General features: G+C 44.8%; 1 protein-coding gene across 1 annotated transcript in view; it reads left to right on the forward strand.

Moving 5' to 3' along the window:
* The window catches only part of PTPN14 (protein tyrosine phosphatase non-receptor type 14), a 181318-nt gene that overhangs the window by 151103 nt on the left and 15462 nt on the right, over positions 1-14753 (forward strand). Inside the window, exons 14-18 of the mRNA XM_049635191.1 lie at positions 3015-3158; positions 4714-4932; positions 8223-8351; positions 10527-10761; positions 14491-14654. Coding sequence (XP_049491148.1) covers positions 3015-3158; positions 4714-4932; positions 8223-8351; positions 10527-10761; positions 14491-14654 — 891 coding nt within the window. The remainder of the gene's footprint in view (positions 1-3014; positions 3159-4713; positions 4933-8222; positions 8352-10526; positions 10762-14490; positions 14655-14753) is intronic.

A 14753-nucleotide genomic window follows, 5' to 3' on the forward strand; every position in this document is an offset into this window, starting at 1 on the left:
AGAACAGTCGAGGGCCCACGGTTTAAGGAAGCCACGTTTGTGGGTTCAGGAATCTAAACTGCAGCAACTTTATTACTTTAGACAGAACCTTCAGAACATTCCCAGCAGCACCCTTTTGGCCACCAGTGGAGCAGCGCTAAGGATCTGGTACAGGAATAACTTTTTCCACTTTTTGCAAACCTAGAAGGAAATCGTGAAAGATGTGCTTGTGCCTCCCCTGGCCAATATAACCGTTTGGCTGACAGATGGAATGAAACGCGGGGGTGGCGCCACGGGGGAGACCTTTCCCAGCTTGGAAAAAGTAACGCATTGGTAGAAATGGATTTTCAGTTCGTCTTGGCCGCAGGCCCCTTGACCACAACTCAAGAACCTGTCAGCCCAGGCAGCCAGCTTTGCAGTCACCCCTGCCCACTTGATGTTTATTGACGCCTACGTGGTCCCATAGCCTCATGTTGGTCATTCATCCCCTCCTCTTGTTACCTGTGTTCAACAAAGCCCTCTATCCAGACCCCACGGCATTGGCTTTCTACGTAGAGCTTCACAAAGAAGCAACGGGATTTTCCACTGTTTTTCCCCTGTGTTCTCCCACCCCATCCATGTGGATAATAGTGAATAGCTGATTCCACCCCTTCGTTGTAGTTCGGGAACATCATTACCCCATCCCTACTTCATTCTCCCATTGATTTTCTTTTTTCTTAATTATATATACTCAGGTGCTCAGAGACCACAACCCTTGTCTGAGGTCTTGACCTTAGAGAAAGACTAGGAATTCTTCAGTGAGCCATTGTGCCAGCGAGAGAGCGATGGTGCCAGTGGCTCTGAAGGTTGGGATGGTTTCCCATCTGCTTTTTTTTTTAATGAAGAAACTGCCCCCCTCCCCCAGCCCCGTCTATGCCCTTCCCACATCTCAGATCCTCCTCTGCCCTCCCCATCGTGGGCAGCTTCTGCCTGGCTTGTTAGGAATGGATAAGAATGGAGAAGGCTGTCCAGGCCTCTCTAGGATACGAAAACAGTGAGAACATTTAAGCAAACGGGAACTGGAGGGGCAGCAAGTATGGTGAGAATGTGCCCTGCAGGCAGCTCTCTGTAATGTTGGAGCCACTTGTCCCTTTGATGGATGATTCAGGCCTGCTGTGGTGATAGCTCCTCCTTCTGGCCCCTACTGCTGCCTTGAGGACATTTCAGTGTTTGTAGCCCCTGAACCTGAAATCAGGTGCCAGGAAAGAGAAAAGGCCAAATCAGACTTTTGAGTTATTTATTTGTTATCTCTGGCAACAAGCTGATAGGATAAGTGAGAAGGAACTAAGAGTAATCGTTTATCACTGGGGTTTCAGTTTTCACCAGGTCCCTAGTAATCTTTTCCTGACAAAGATAAGTTAGTTACTTTTTGCCTTAGGCCCAGTTAGTATCACCTGATGGTACAGGTGGGAAGGAGCAGCAGGATTGTTAGGAGGACCTGGGAGACATTTTTTCTGAGAATTTTGCAGAGGGACATATTCCTATGAAAGGAGATAATGAGGCAGGGGCGGTGGGGGGGGGGTGCAGAAATATTTCTCACAAAAACAAACTGATAAACTAGCAAACAAGCAAAACCCCCAAATTTAAATCTGGAATCTTCAAAATCTTCCTGGGATTGAGCAACCAGGGCCAACTTTTTGGCTGAAGGTTAATGGACACTTCTCTCACTTTATCACAGTTAATCTTCCTCTGAGATGTTCTTTAGTTTGATGGGTCGGCCCTGTCACTGAATGAAGCATCTTAGTGATGGCCATCACTCCATTCTGACTATAGGTGGCATTGAGAGGCTGATGGGATATAGGGCTGTAATGCCAGCCTGTCCCCCCCACACTTAGAATAATCTGCCATCTGCTGGCACCATGGCTCCATCGCCACACCTCTCTGGGGGAGCGCGTTTATAAATGACTAAGAAACAGAATTACTTAAAACCTGGAAAAGAAACCAGAGAGAAGATGACCCCTTCCTTTGGGGCAGCCAAAGGAATCTGCAAAGTAGTTTCACTTCTGTTAGGATCAAAATCTTAAATGCTGTTTAACTCCTCCACCTGTATGCTTTAGGAAGTCCCTCTGTCCTTCTGTCTTCTAAGACACAGTTGTTTTGAGGAAATGCTCTTACAGGCTTGCCTGAGGACAAGGAGATTTCTTTCACACCTCGGTCAGGGTCAGCGTAGAGGGCACAAGGAAGCACAGAAGTACACCTAACAGTGAGAACCGTGACTGGTCCCAGTTTCAGAGTATTGGTGCAGGTGAGAATGGAGAGGAAATCAAAACCCCCAAACAAGGGCCACGTGTTAACTCCAGCCTTCTCCCTGGATGGTGCCCTCAGCCCCCAAATCCTTATTCCCCCAGGGCAGAGTCACAGTCAGTAATGTCCCATCGTGGTCATTGGGAGCCATAGTGCCCATTCCTTTGGGCCTTCTGGATGCGGCATGAAGGGTTATGCCTCATGGATCGTGCTGGATGGCCACAGACTTTGGCATTGGCAAGTCTGGGGATGATTTCCGTCTCAGCCTCTCAGAATGGAAACTTGGGAAGGTTTCTCTTCGCGGTTTATGTGTCTGGATCTCTTAACAAGGCAACAAACGACGTTTATAAGTTTTTAATCATTTAATTTGTATAAAAGGGCCATCATTGTGATGGGATTGGATTCTTTATGAAACTCCTGCCTTCCTTCAGCCCTTGTCTTCCTGAAGTGTCTTGCTTATATGCCGTTTTGCGCTTTTTGGCCGAATGGCAGTGGGTATTTATGTGAAGTCTTTGCTTGTACTCGTTTGTTTGTTAGTTCACTCATTCATCCGTTTTTAGATAAAAGCTCAGGGGGAACTGGCTTCTTCAGGCACGGTGGGAATAAGGGGAAGGCTCTGTTTGAATTTGCCCTACTGATGGTGATTGTCTGCATTCCTTGGCTGGGGAGTTACAGATTTGGGGAGATTAGAACACATTCCAGCACTCCGCTCGTACTATAAACAATGAGAACATGCCTTTTCTTGCCGCAAGAATCTAGAGAAGCAGAAGATGGCAAGCCTGGAGGCACAGAAGCGGCCGCTCATGTTGGCGGCGCTGAATGGACTCTCAGTTGCCCGGGTCTCGGGGCGGGAAGAGAGCCGAGCTGATGCCACCCGAGTTCCCATGGATGAGAGGGTAAGCGCTGGGCTTGTCGAGCATGTGATTCATTCTCTGTGGTCTTGCGATTCCTGAGCTCTCGCCTTGCCCAAACATGCCAGCACCAAGGTTTGTTTGATGAATTAATTCTCTAATTTGAGATTAGCAAGGCCCGGTGTGCATTGTATTAAATTGATTCTTTCCAGCATCTCCAGTTTCCTTGTCAAGTTCATGCAGTAATGCCTGCGTAACGGGACCGGCCCCTAACCAGCTGCGTGGCCTTGGTCAAGTCAGTCTTTTGCTGGGCCTGTTTCTATTTTTGCCAAATTAAGCAATTGCTGTAGCTTTCGACTTCTGTGAATTTTGTGAACCATTACCCTTTATTAGGGAGTGATTATCTTACCCGAGCATTTACAGAATTTTTTTTTAATATACTGTCCCCTTCTTTGGCTATAAAACATGACTGATTGATAATGCATTGTGAGAACTTTGGCTTTGAAAAGCAGGAAGAAGCTGCATGGTAGTATTTTAGACGTGAAGAAAGGCGTTCCTTTAGTTTCTACAATTACTTTCTGCTTAAGAAACACATGTACATTTAATTTTTTTTTTTAATCTTTTTTTGAGAGAGAGACAGTGCATGAGCAGGGGAGGGGCAGAGATAGAAGGAGACACAGAACCTGAAGCAGGCTCCAGGCTCTGAGCTGTCAGCACAGAGCCCGTCGTGAGGCTTGAACTCGTGAACCGCGAGATCATGACCTGAGCCGAAGTCTGCTGCTTAACCAACTGAACCACCCAGGTACCCCTATGTGTAAATTTATTTCAGTGCTGGTGACATTTGGATTTTAGATTTCTGCCAGTGTACATGAAATTTTAGAAAGATTTTAAAGGCAGGAGGGACTGTAGAGGAATCATTTAATGCAGTTAATACTGTGTTATTGTAGTTGGTAGTTTGGCCACAGGAAAAATAAAAGATGGGCTCTCATCCTCAAAACTAGAGAACAGTGGACGAGTATCATCTTAAATTTAGCTCAGTAAAAACAGCTCTGGAAGTGAAGAAAAGTTTGTTTGGATAATTAAGATGAACAGTCTTTTTATCACTGGACTTTAAGCAGAGGTGTTGGGACACCTGGTGGCTCAGTCGGTTAAACATCCGACCTTTGATTTCAGCCCAGGTCATGACCTCATGGTTCATGGGATTGAGCCCCACGTCAGGCTCTGGGCTGACAGCAGAAACTGCCTGGGATTCTCTCTCTCCCTCTCTCTCTGCCCCTCCCCCACTCATGCTTTCTCTCTCTCAAGTAAATAAACGTTACAAAAATAAACAGAGGCGTTAATAACGAAAATACGGACTTTGAATTTCAGCTCTTGCCTGGCCTTAATGACTGGTTCTATTTAAGGTATGAATGAGAAGGAAATTGCTTATTGGGCCAGAGAAACTAGCAAAATGGTTAATAATGAGACCAAATAAGCATTTGTTGCACCTCTTGAAACTGCTTGTTATCAACATGATCACTGTAAATCTTGAAAGAAATCTGATTTGTTGGGGTTTCGGGATAGGATAATCCGGAAAGCTGAAGATTAATTTCTGTTGCAGTTCAGAACCCTGAAGAAAAAGCTAGAAGAGGGAATGGTGTTCACAGAATATGAGCAAATTCCAAAGAAGAAGGCGAATGGCATTTTCAGCACCGCAGCCCTACCGGAAAATGCCGAGCGAAGCCGCATCCGCGAAGTCGTCCCCTATGAGGAGAACAGAGTGGAGCTGGTACCGACCAAAGAAAACAACACAGGTTACATTAACGCCTCCCACATCAAGGTAAGAAGGGGAGCGTGCTGGGAAGGTTTGTTGCAGATTGCTGGCTTCAAGGTCAAAATGCAGGGAGAAAAAAATTGTGCTCTCCCACTGAGCATCTTGGCTTATCCCCGGCCCCCGAGGGAGTGTTTTTGAACTCCTGTGCTTCTTAGGCAACTTCTCATGCCTGTCACTGCAGAGAGAAGGAAGCCCAGCAGCCTTGGGGAAAACCTCAGGTCAGCTATTTCTGAAGCCTGCTCACCACCGAGGATTTAACTTTTTCTTCTCTCTGCGAGTCATCGCTGTCCCCAACGCTCACAGGAGGAGCTGAGGATTGTCCTTTTCGGTTTGTAGTTAGCCCGTGATGGAGACTCTGGAAGTCACTGTCAGTGAAGTTTCTATGATATTCAAGAGCAGTGGGAACTTCGCAGTTCTCCCTTGTGACACTACAGGTTATGTATCATCCAGCCGAAGTCCCAAATCTGCATGTTCTTTAGAAGAGTGGACTGATTTGAATGCGGCCATAAAGGCGTGGTTGGTATTGAAGCTTGTAAGATTTGCCACATCATTCGGTGCATGAATACCATTAAATTTTTGTTAGCATTTCAAATCTTCATATCTCAGTATTTCATTGACTTTAGAATTGGCTTCGCTCAGCCCCAGCTAGAATTTCAAGTTACAGATACATGTGTGTATATGGTTAAACGTTTTCTAAATGGCTTACCTTCCTCAATCTTCCTAACAACAGAACATACTCGTTTAGAACGTCACTGTTTGCCCTGACCTCCAAAATAGGAGAATTTATTCATATACTAATAGTAAAATAGTTGTTACAGGATGTTTTTAAATTATCCACGGTTCACGTTAACAGTCTTTTATGATCGTAACCTTAGAAATTTGGTTTGGGCCTTGTTCCGAGTCATTTCCTTTCTTCATTGGACTTTCCAACTGTAGCTGAATTTTTGGTAGATTCCTTTGAGCCTCTGAAATACAGCCAGATGTCTGGTGCATGTATCAGTTATAATGGTTTCAGTACAGAATCTGAAAAGTAGACTGTGCTTGGATGTATGGGTTTTGTACACAGAGCATAGATAACTACACATATATACGTGTATTTTTTTTAGGTGCCGGAAAGTACCGTCAAAAAATATGAAAGAGTAACTGTCATGGATCATATTGGGTATCTTATTTTAATTTTTGAGAGAACCAAAACTATAAAACTGAACCTCAGGAAACTCTCAAGTAAACTGATGATGGTCAGTTTCATGAGCTTAATTGAGATTATGAAATGATAACCAAAAGAATGTACTCAAAGACGCAACTCACACGGCTGCTCCTTGATAGAGTGTCTATGGAATCTTACACAGCTATATCATGCTATCTTCTCCTTTTGGCCAAATACCCTCCGCCATTTTCCATCTGCTCTCTGGAAAAGCTGTCACTATGCATCAGATGTGCCCATTGGGTATTGTTAACAGAAACATTCCCCTCCTCAGTATTCTCCGAGGCCTACGTTTCATCTTGTGGATCTGGGTTTGACATGGGTGCATTTAATAGACCCATAGAGCTTGTAAGAACTTGTCCTTATGTTTTTGGAATTGAGTTGTATATCTTGCCAATGTTTTCTCCCTGGGTTCCAAGCAGCTATTAACACAGAACAGAGATTTATTTGCTCCAGAGGTAGAATCATCACATCTGTGAAATCTACCTCCATAGCATTGGTTGTTGTGTTTTTAATGCAGTTTTTAATACCCTCCTGTCAATACTTGGAATATGCTGAAAGGCCCCAGGCAGCAGCATACTCTGGAAGTATTTATGGTTCCTATATGTTGGGTGCCAGGGAGGCTAATGTTTAAAATCACAATTCCACAGATAAACGAAACTCCTAGCCAGCCAGCCAGTGTATGAATGTTATCTCCCCCAGTACTTGGAAAATGGATTTTGCTTGCCAGTTTTGACCTAAACATAAACATGTCTTGTGTAATGAGACAATAACTGACATTGTTTTTGTTTGACTCAAGTTAGTATATAGTTTCAAAAAATAAACGAAGGGAAAAAGTTTCAAACAATGATCGCTTCATGCTCCAGGAACTCTCCAGAGATTTGCACTGGTGGATGGATAAGGAGGCCTGACTTCGAAAAAATGTCAAGGCACGGGAATGGGAAGGCACACAGAAAGAATGCCTCCAAAGGGCAAGATTTTGCCCTCATAGCATGCCCTTCAGCACTTTGGGCACAACTTCTTATTCATGATTCTCTGCCACTGATATTTATAGCTGCGGAATTATCCTCCCAAGATCGCCCTGAGCTGCACGGGATAATATTGTTGTTATCCGAAATCATCTCATGATTCCAAAGTTTGGTTGGATACTCTGGTCCAAGGGGAAGTTAATAATCAAATATCACGTATTGTTGATTTAAATGCATTCATAACACCTCTACTGTATATGGCACCACAGAGTAGGAAGGACAACAGAAGTAATTGACACAGTTCCCAGCAGGTCATTGGTACAAAGACGTTGCTTTCTAAAGGGATGTTATTCCGTGGCACACTTTTGTTGTTGTTGCTGTTTAGAAGGATGCCAGAGAGGCATGCCTGGGTGGCTCAGTCGGTTAAGCGTCATGAGACTCATGTTCTCGACTCAGGTCACGATCTCACAGTCTGTGAGTTCGAGCCCCGTGTCAGGCTCTGTGCTGACGGTGTGGAGCCTGCTTGGGATTCTCTCTCTCCCTTTCTCTCTCAAAAAAATAAAAGTTTAAAAAACTATAAAAAGATATTAAAAGGATGCCAGAGCGTATTGTCTCTCCAACTCTGGATCACAGTATAATAGCGGGGTGTGAAAGCAACCCAGTAATCAGGACCAGTTTGGGTTTGTGAGTGTGTGTGTGTCTAAAAGGACTAGAACAGAGAGGAGAAAAGAATAGAAATTATCAGAGTACATTGCACATAGTGAGCATAAGTATGGTTTCTGCAACAAGTAAGTTCTGTTAGGTTACACACACCCCTACTGCCATGTAATGTGTGTATGGGTGGGTGTGGGGGTGTATATTTTTAACATGCGCTGGTTTGTGTATAATTACTGTAACTTGCAGGCAAAAAAAAAAAAAAAGATTAGGTGCATTTAATAGGCTTGAGTGGCAAAAAGTGTTTTCATGTGAGAATGTGTCACCGAGGTTTCTGATAATGGCACTAACCCATTTGGCCTAAAAGGTGTTATCCAAGGTTCTCAGGTAGATACAGATGGACCCATGACCAGCAGGTAATGCTTTCTTCGATCTGGGGTTCGTTTACCGATGTTTTCCTTGGTTTCCAGGTGGTGGTTGGTGGGGCAGAATGGCACTACATAGCCACTCAGGGGCCCCTGCCACACACATGTCACGACTTCTGGCAGATGGTGTGGGAGCAGGGAGCGAACGTGATTGCCATGGTCACCGCGGAAGAGGTAAGGGGACTGGCTACCCAGCCATCTGTTCCCGGGAGAGGGGTGGCCAGAAGAGAGGCTCCATATCTGGTGACCTTACTGCCTCATCCTGCTTCCTACAGCACCATTTCTCTGCAAATCCTTTTCTTTCTGGCATTCTAGATTTGTTTTATTTTCCAAAGATAATTTATCATTGTGTCCTGTCTTCATCCAGCTTTTCAGCTCTTTTCCTCAGATTGCCATCAACTAAAATCAGTCAAACAAACAAACAGACAAACAAGAACCAAACTTCAGTTCAGCTCACTTTTATGTGCCAAACAAAGCAGTCTTCTTTCCCCTGGAATCTGAGTGAGAACTTTGGGCTGCCCAGAGCAGCTTTGGGCTGCTCTGGGCAGACGGCACATATTCCCAGCCTCGGCCGGGGCCAGCTCCACACCCCTTCGTGCTTATCAGCTGCAAAGAGACCAGAAGCTGTTGATCCTGTAGAGGTCTCTATTCTTTGGGGAGGGGGGGCGGGAATCTTTTTCTTCTTTTGCCAAGTCAAACATAGTTTTTCTGTTATAACCAGAACACTCTACGTGGTGTTGTAAAAACTGGCTCATGCTACCGGCCGACCTAGCAGTTTGCTTGGGGCTTACTGTCTTTAGGGGAAGATGTTTTGTGTTTCTTCTCTTGTCACATTCTTGAGTTTTTGTTTTCAAGTCATTTAAGGGACTAGCTTCATCTAGCTTTCACCAGTATCTGTGGTAGGGCATATACTTTCCTACACATTTTTAAAGGGTGGGGAAGCAGATAGCAAACTGAAAAAAAAAAAAAAAAAAAAGTCATGTTTCCTCCAATGACTATTCTGAGCAGTTGCTTTCCAGAACAGCCCCTAAGAGGGGTGCCTGGGTGATTCAGAAGGATGAGCGTCTGACTCTTGTCTTTGGTCATAATCTCACAGGCTCTGTGTTGACAGTGTGGAGCCTGCTTGGGATTCTCTGTCTCCCTCTCTCTCTGCCTCTCCCCCACTTATGCTGTCTCTGTCTCTTTCAAAAAATAAATAAACTTAAAAAAAAAGTCTTTAAAAACATCTCTAGAATGGTATTATCCCCTCTGGAATTGCATTACTGTAAGGGGTTCATCCAACTCAATGCAATGTGTCATCTGTGCTGAACTCAGGGGTGTGGTGGCAAACAAGACAGGTGTGATCCCTGTCCCCAGAGAGCTTCCTTTCTAGTGGGAGGGACAATAAGAAATGAACAAATAAAGTAAGCTCAGTAGGGGTAACTGCCATGAAGGAAATAGAACAGGTGATGGGACAGAGGGGTGGGAGTGGGGCCGGGGGTGCCACCAAGGGCCCCTCTAAGGAGGTTGCATCTGAGCTGAAACCTGAGTGACCAGAAGGGGCCAGGCTTACAGACACGACGTCTGGTGATCTGTGTGGCAGCCAGAGGCTTAAAGTCTCTTGGAATTTGTAATCGGTGTAGTCCCTCAGGAATAATAGCAATTAAAGCCTCAGGTAAAAATACATGCACAGGATTGGTAAGTGAAGAGGCATGTGTGCTTCAAATCTAAGACTCAGTTCAACCAGATGAATCAGGGTGGGGGTGTTTGTAGCCTCCGAGGATGTGTTGCTTTTTGTTTGTTTGTTTTTAATTTGTAGTAGTGTAGTATTGGTTTCAGGAGCAGAAGCCAGGGGTTCAACATTTGCATACGACAGCCGGTGCTCATCCCGACAAATGCGTTGCTTTGTAAGCGGGCCAGCCTGCAGGGCTCCCCGGGAGAGCAGGACCCCAGCTCGCCCTCGACCTCCATAGCTCTGCGCCCAGCACTGTTCCGTCCCCACCCACTTCCTGCCCCGGGTTTCCTTCAGAGCCACCATCTGATCCACGCTCCACTCCAGTGATTTAACTGTGCAACCCTTAAAAAACAGACCCCATTTTATTCCTGCCTCTGCCCTCTCTGCACCGGCTCTTCTCGCTCACATTCAGCCGCAGCTCAGTTGTGCATCTTTTAAATACTTCCTTGCCGTAAGTACCACTGTGAATCCTACTAGGTCTTAGGGTGCACGATCTAATCTGCGATAGAGACTGCCCAGTGCACTGAGTTACTGACCTAGGAGCTAGTCACATTTCCTCTGTCCTCAGATTTAAGATTAAGAGGATAAGAGCTTCCCCTGACTTCCTTCTGATTTTGCTTTTGTGTGTGATTCAGGAAGGCGGACGAACCAAGAGCCACCGATACTGGCCCAAACTGGGTTCCAAGCACAGCTCAGCCACCTATGGCAAGTTCAAGGTCACCACAAAGTTCCGAACGGATTCTGGTTGCTATGCAACCACAGGCTTGAAGGTCAAGCACCTTTTGTCGGGGCAGGAAAGGACGGTGTGGCATTTGCAGTACACTGACTGGCCGGACCATGGCTGCCCAGAGGATGTCCAAGGATTTTTATGTAAGTTTTTTCTTCCCAGTCAGAACCTTAGCAACTGCCTCAATGGTCTGATCAGTTGGAAGGGAAAGGGAAGGCGAGGATGCTTTCTCATAAGTGGCAAAAGTATTAATTACGTCATTGAAATTTATGTTTCTTCATATGGTGTATGTAGAACAGAGAAGAATAATACATGTCATTTATCATATTCTCCTTACCTTTTATGCAAATAAGCTGAAACTGTGGCAAACAGATTCATTCTATCTTGATGTAGACCTTTGAGTACTCACCAGTAAGTAACTACTCTGATATATGTCACATGTCGGAACCTTGAAACCATTATGCTAAGTAGAATAAACTGGACACAAGGGGACACATGTTGTATGATTCCATTTTAGAGAGGTGCCCAGAATAGAAAACTTCACACAGGTAGAAAGTGTAGTAGAGGTTACCAGGGGCCAGGGGAAGGGGGAATAGGGAATAGGAAGTTATTGTTTGATGGGTACAAAGTTTCTATTTGGGTCAATGAGAAAATTCTAGAAATGGATAGTGGCAATGGTTACGTAACACTGTAAAACACACTTATTTTTTTACTTTTCATGGAGGTTTGCTTTTCATAAACCCCACATTTCCCTATAGCTGGAATCTCCGTGAGTACTTTCTTGTACCTCTGATGAAGATACTAAGAGTTATTGAAATCAACTTTTGGGACACGTCGGTTAAGCCCCCCACTCTTGATCTCTGCTCAGGTCATGATCTCGTGGTTCATGGGATCGAGCCCTATGTTGGGCTCTGTGTTGACAGCAAGGAGTCTGCTTGGGATTCTCTCTCCCTTTCTCTCTGCCCCTCCCCAGTGTATTCTCTCTCTCTCTCTCTCTCTCTTTCTCAAAATAAGTAAACTTAAAAAAAATGAAAGAAAGAAATCAATTTGTTGTTTTTGAAAGTATGAGTTTTGAACTCATCAGTTCACATATATTTTTCAGAGTATGATTTTCTTAGAAGCTGACTGATCTAGAATATATGCAGTACTTTATTTGAAAAGCCAAAAACTGGGTGTGTGCCCACTGCATTCTAGGCTCTGGATCAGGCTCTCAGAACATAGAAAAGAGAGGGTCTCTGTTTTGAAGGCGCTCGTGAGAAAGGCAAGCCAGTGATGGCAGTCCAGGGGTGAGATCTGACCCTGTCATCTGCTTTTTGGTGATGGTTATAATGCTCCCCCTCCCTTTCCCACAGTCTCGTGTAATTGTCCTGCACTTGTGGAGACACCCCATTCCTTCCTCACGCAGCTAGGCCTAGGGTTCTCGGCAGATTTATTACCTGCTATGTTGTTGACTCTCCAGCTGGCGGAAGACAATAGGACCATCATCTGGATGTTCGATAAGGTCAAACCCTTGATTTTATTTTGATTTTCATTTAGAATTGAGGCGTGGGGAGAGGAGAAGAGAGAGAATCGGGTTTTCAAGAACCTAAAAGTACCATTTCACAAGTTCCAATGGGAAGTTTCTGATGCAGACTTGTTCGCTGATGAAAGTGTTTAATTTCCCATCAGGGAAGTAACAGTGGTCCTTGAGAAGGTGGTCACTGACAGAGAGCAGAAGGGTGATGGGAATCACAGGATCTGGAGCAAGAAAGACCTAGAGAGGGTTCGTGCTTGGCCTGAGGTCAGACGGTTATACTGTAGCTTAAAATATTAGTAAGGTGGGCAGGGACCTTTGTAGAACTTTCTTTCCTCATAACAGTGCTCTTTTTATTTTTTTTTCCGTGATAATCTTTTGCTAATTGATTTACCAGAATTATCTCCAAAATGCAGAAAATAGAAACAATGGAGGGGGGTGGCCACCTGTGTGACTTAGTCGGTTAAGCATCTGGCTTGGGCACGGGTCGTGATCTCACGGTTCATGAGTTCGAGCCCCACATCAAGCTCCATTCAGTCAGTGTGGAGCCTGCCTGGAATTCTCTCTTTCTCTTTCTCGCTCTGCCCCTACCCCCCCCTCAGAACCAATAAATAAACTTTAAGAAAATAAAAAGAAGATGGAAACAGAGTAGATCAGTTTGATGATTGGCCAACAGCTCTGACAGAAGATTGAGTGTATAAGGTGGTTAAAATTATAGTCCGATCTTTTCCATCACAACCAATTTAAGGAATGCCCATCTAAGTTACTGAAAAACGTAGAGAACATTTTTACACTGTGTAAGTTTATTTACGTTTCTAAGAAACTAGGTGTGCTGAGGAGGGTCTTGGAAATGTTGGCTTTCCAGGTTTTTAGGAATTTCAAAAGATATTTTGCCTGTGTTTAAATTCGATTCCCTGGTTGCAGGGGACTTTGGGCAAATTATCTTCCAGCCTGCAGAAGTCCTCACTGAGTTATGGCTTAAGGAACTCAATTAACGTGATCGCTAGAGAGAGCATCCATTTAAATCCAGTCTCTCTGTGTTTTATGGAATTCCATCTGCCTCACGAGTCAATATTCCTTTTATGTCTCTTCTTAAATTTAGCACAAGAAAAACCTCTCCGTTGAGCGTGAACATTGCCTTTTTCGTCAGAGAATACACAGTCCCCTAATTCCTTTCCCCTCTTACAGAAAACTTGTGACAATTCCATGCATGGTATTTGGCTCACGTCAGTACCTCTGTCTAGTCATCTCAGATTGCCTTCCCACTTTTTGGGTGCTGCCACCACCGCTGCTGCTGCTGGTGGTCATAGTTTGTCTTGATAAACGACTTCAGATGACTTTCCGATAGGATAAGGTTAGAAAGGCAAATAGGAGTACATATCAATTGCACGTAAACGGTTGCTTTTAAATTACCAGAATGGCTCAAACTCACTTCTCTTTGAGTGCTTCTTCCGGTCCTGTTTCAGAATGCCGAATCGGGAGGAGATTTTTCTGAGTGTCAAGAACCTTTCAATGGTATCTCCCCTGAGCTAGCGCCTATGAAGTCTGTATGACTAATTGACTTCTTCTGGTTCTTGGACTCTTTGAGGATGACATTTATATACTTCTCCTCTTTTTTTTTTTTTTTCCATCACCATGGGAAAAAAAAAAAAAGTCATTAAGGCTTGCATTACTGTAATTTTTCATTTGTGCCCGATTGGAGTAGCGAACAGACCCCCGTGCAGCCCTGCTGAGCTAGGCAGCTGTCAGAAGGGGCAAGGGAGGAGGCACGGCCCCTCTACCCCACACACATGTTCCCTCCAGAAAGGGAAGTGTTCGTCTTGAGCTACTTCCAGAACCACATGGAATCCAAGCTGAAAAGCAGGACCCCCAAAGTCTATTTTTAAATGTAAAAATGAAAGTCAGGCCTCGGTTGACATTCACTCATCCAGTGAGGGGAAGGAGGAAGGGGCAGATGGATGTTCTTCCCACCAGAAATTGGCTCTGACAGGCGGGCATTTCAAGGGGACCTAGCTGGTGTTCTGATCCCAGTCTGTTAATAGTAGGAATTGCTGTAAGTAATGTCGAGAATCATCTGCTTGGGGGACTTTGGGATTTGCAGAGGGGAAAACAGAATTTAATTTTTAAAAAAGAACTATTTAATTTAAAGAACAAATTCTCCCATGGACTAATTGACTCCCAGCTGGTCCTTTCTGGATCCAGGACTGTACAGTGAGTACCAGCCAAATAATTAGTGTCTTGTAAGAACCGAAAATTATTGTCACCTAAAAAAAAAAAGATTCACCATCAGTTCCCCCCCCTCCCTTGTATGCAAAGCCATGTAGGACTTCAGTGACAGGATTTGCATTTTGTCTTGCAGCCTACTTGGAGGAGATCCAGTCTGTTCGACGCCATACCAACAGCATGCTGGAAGGTGCCAAGAACCGGCACCCTCCGATCATCGTCCACTGCAGCGCCGGGGTGGGGCGGACCGGTGTGGTCATTCTTTCGGAGCTGATGATCTACTGCCTGGAGCATAATGAAGTGAGTCATTCTAGGCTTTCCTGAAGACTCCACCTTGGGGACAAATCTACACCGCAGCCAAACCTTCCCCCTGTGCCCTTTCGTTTCCAGTGCTTAATT

This window comes from Panthera uncia, chromosome F1, assembly GCF_023721935.1.
Source record: "Panthera uncia isolate 11264 chromosome F1, Puncia_PCG_1.0, whole genome shotgun sequence".
Classification (NCBI taxonomy): domain Eukaryota; kingdom Metazoa; phylum Chordata; class Mammalia; order Carnivora; family Felidae; genus Panthera; species Panthera uncia.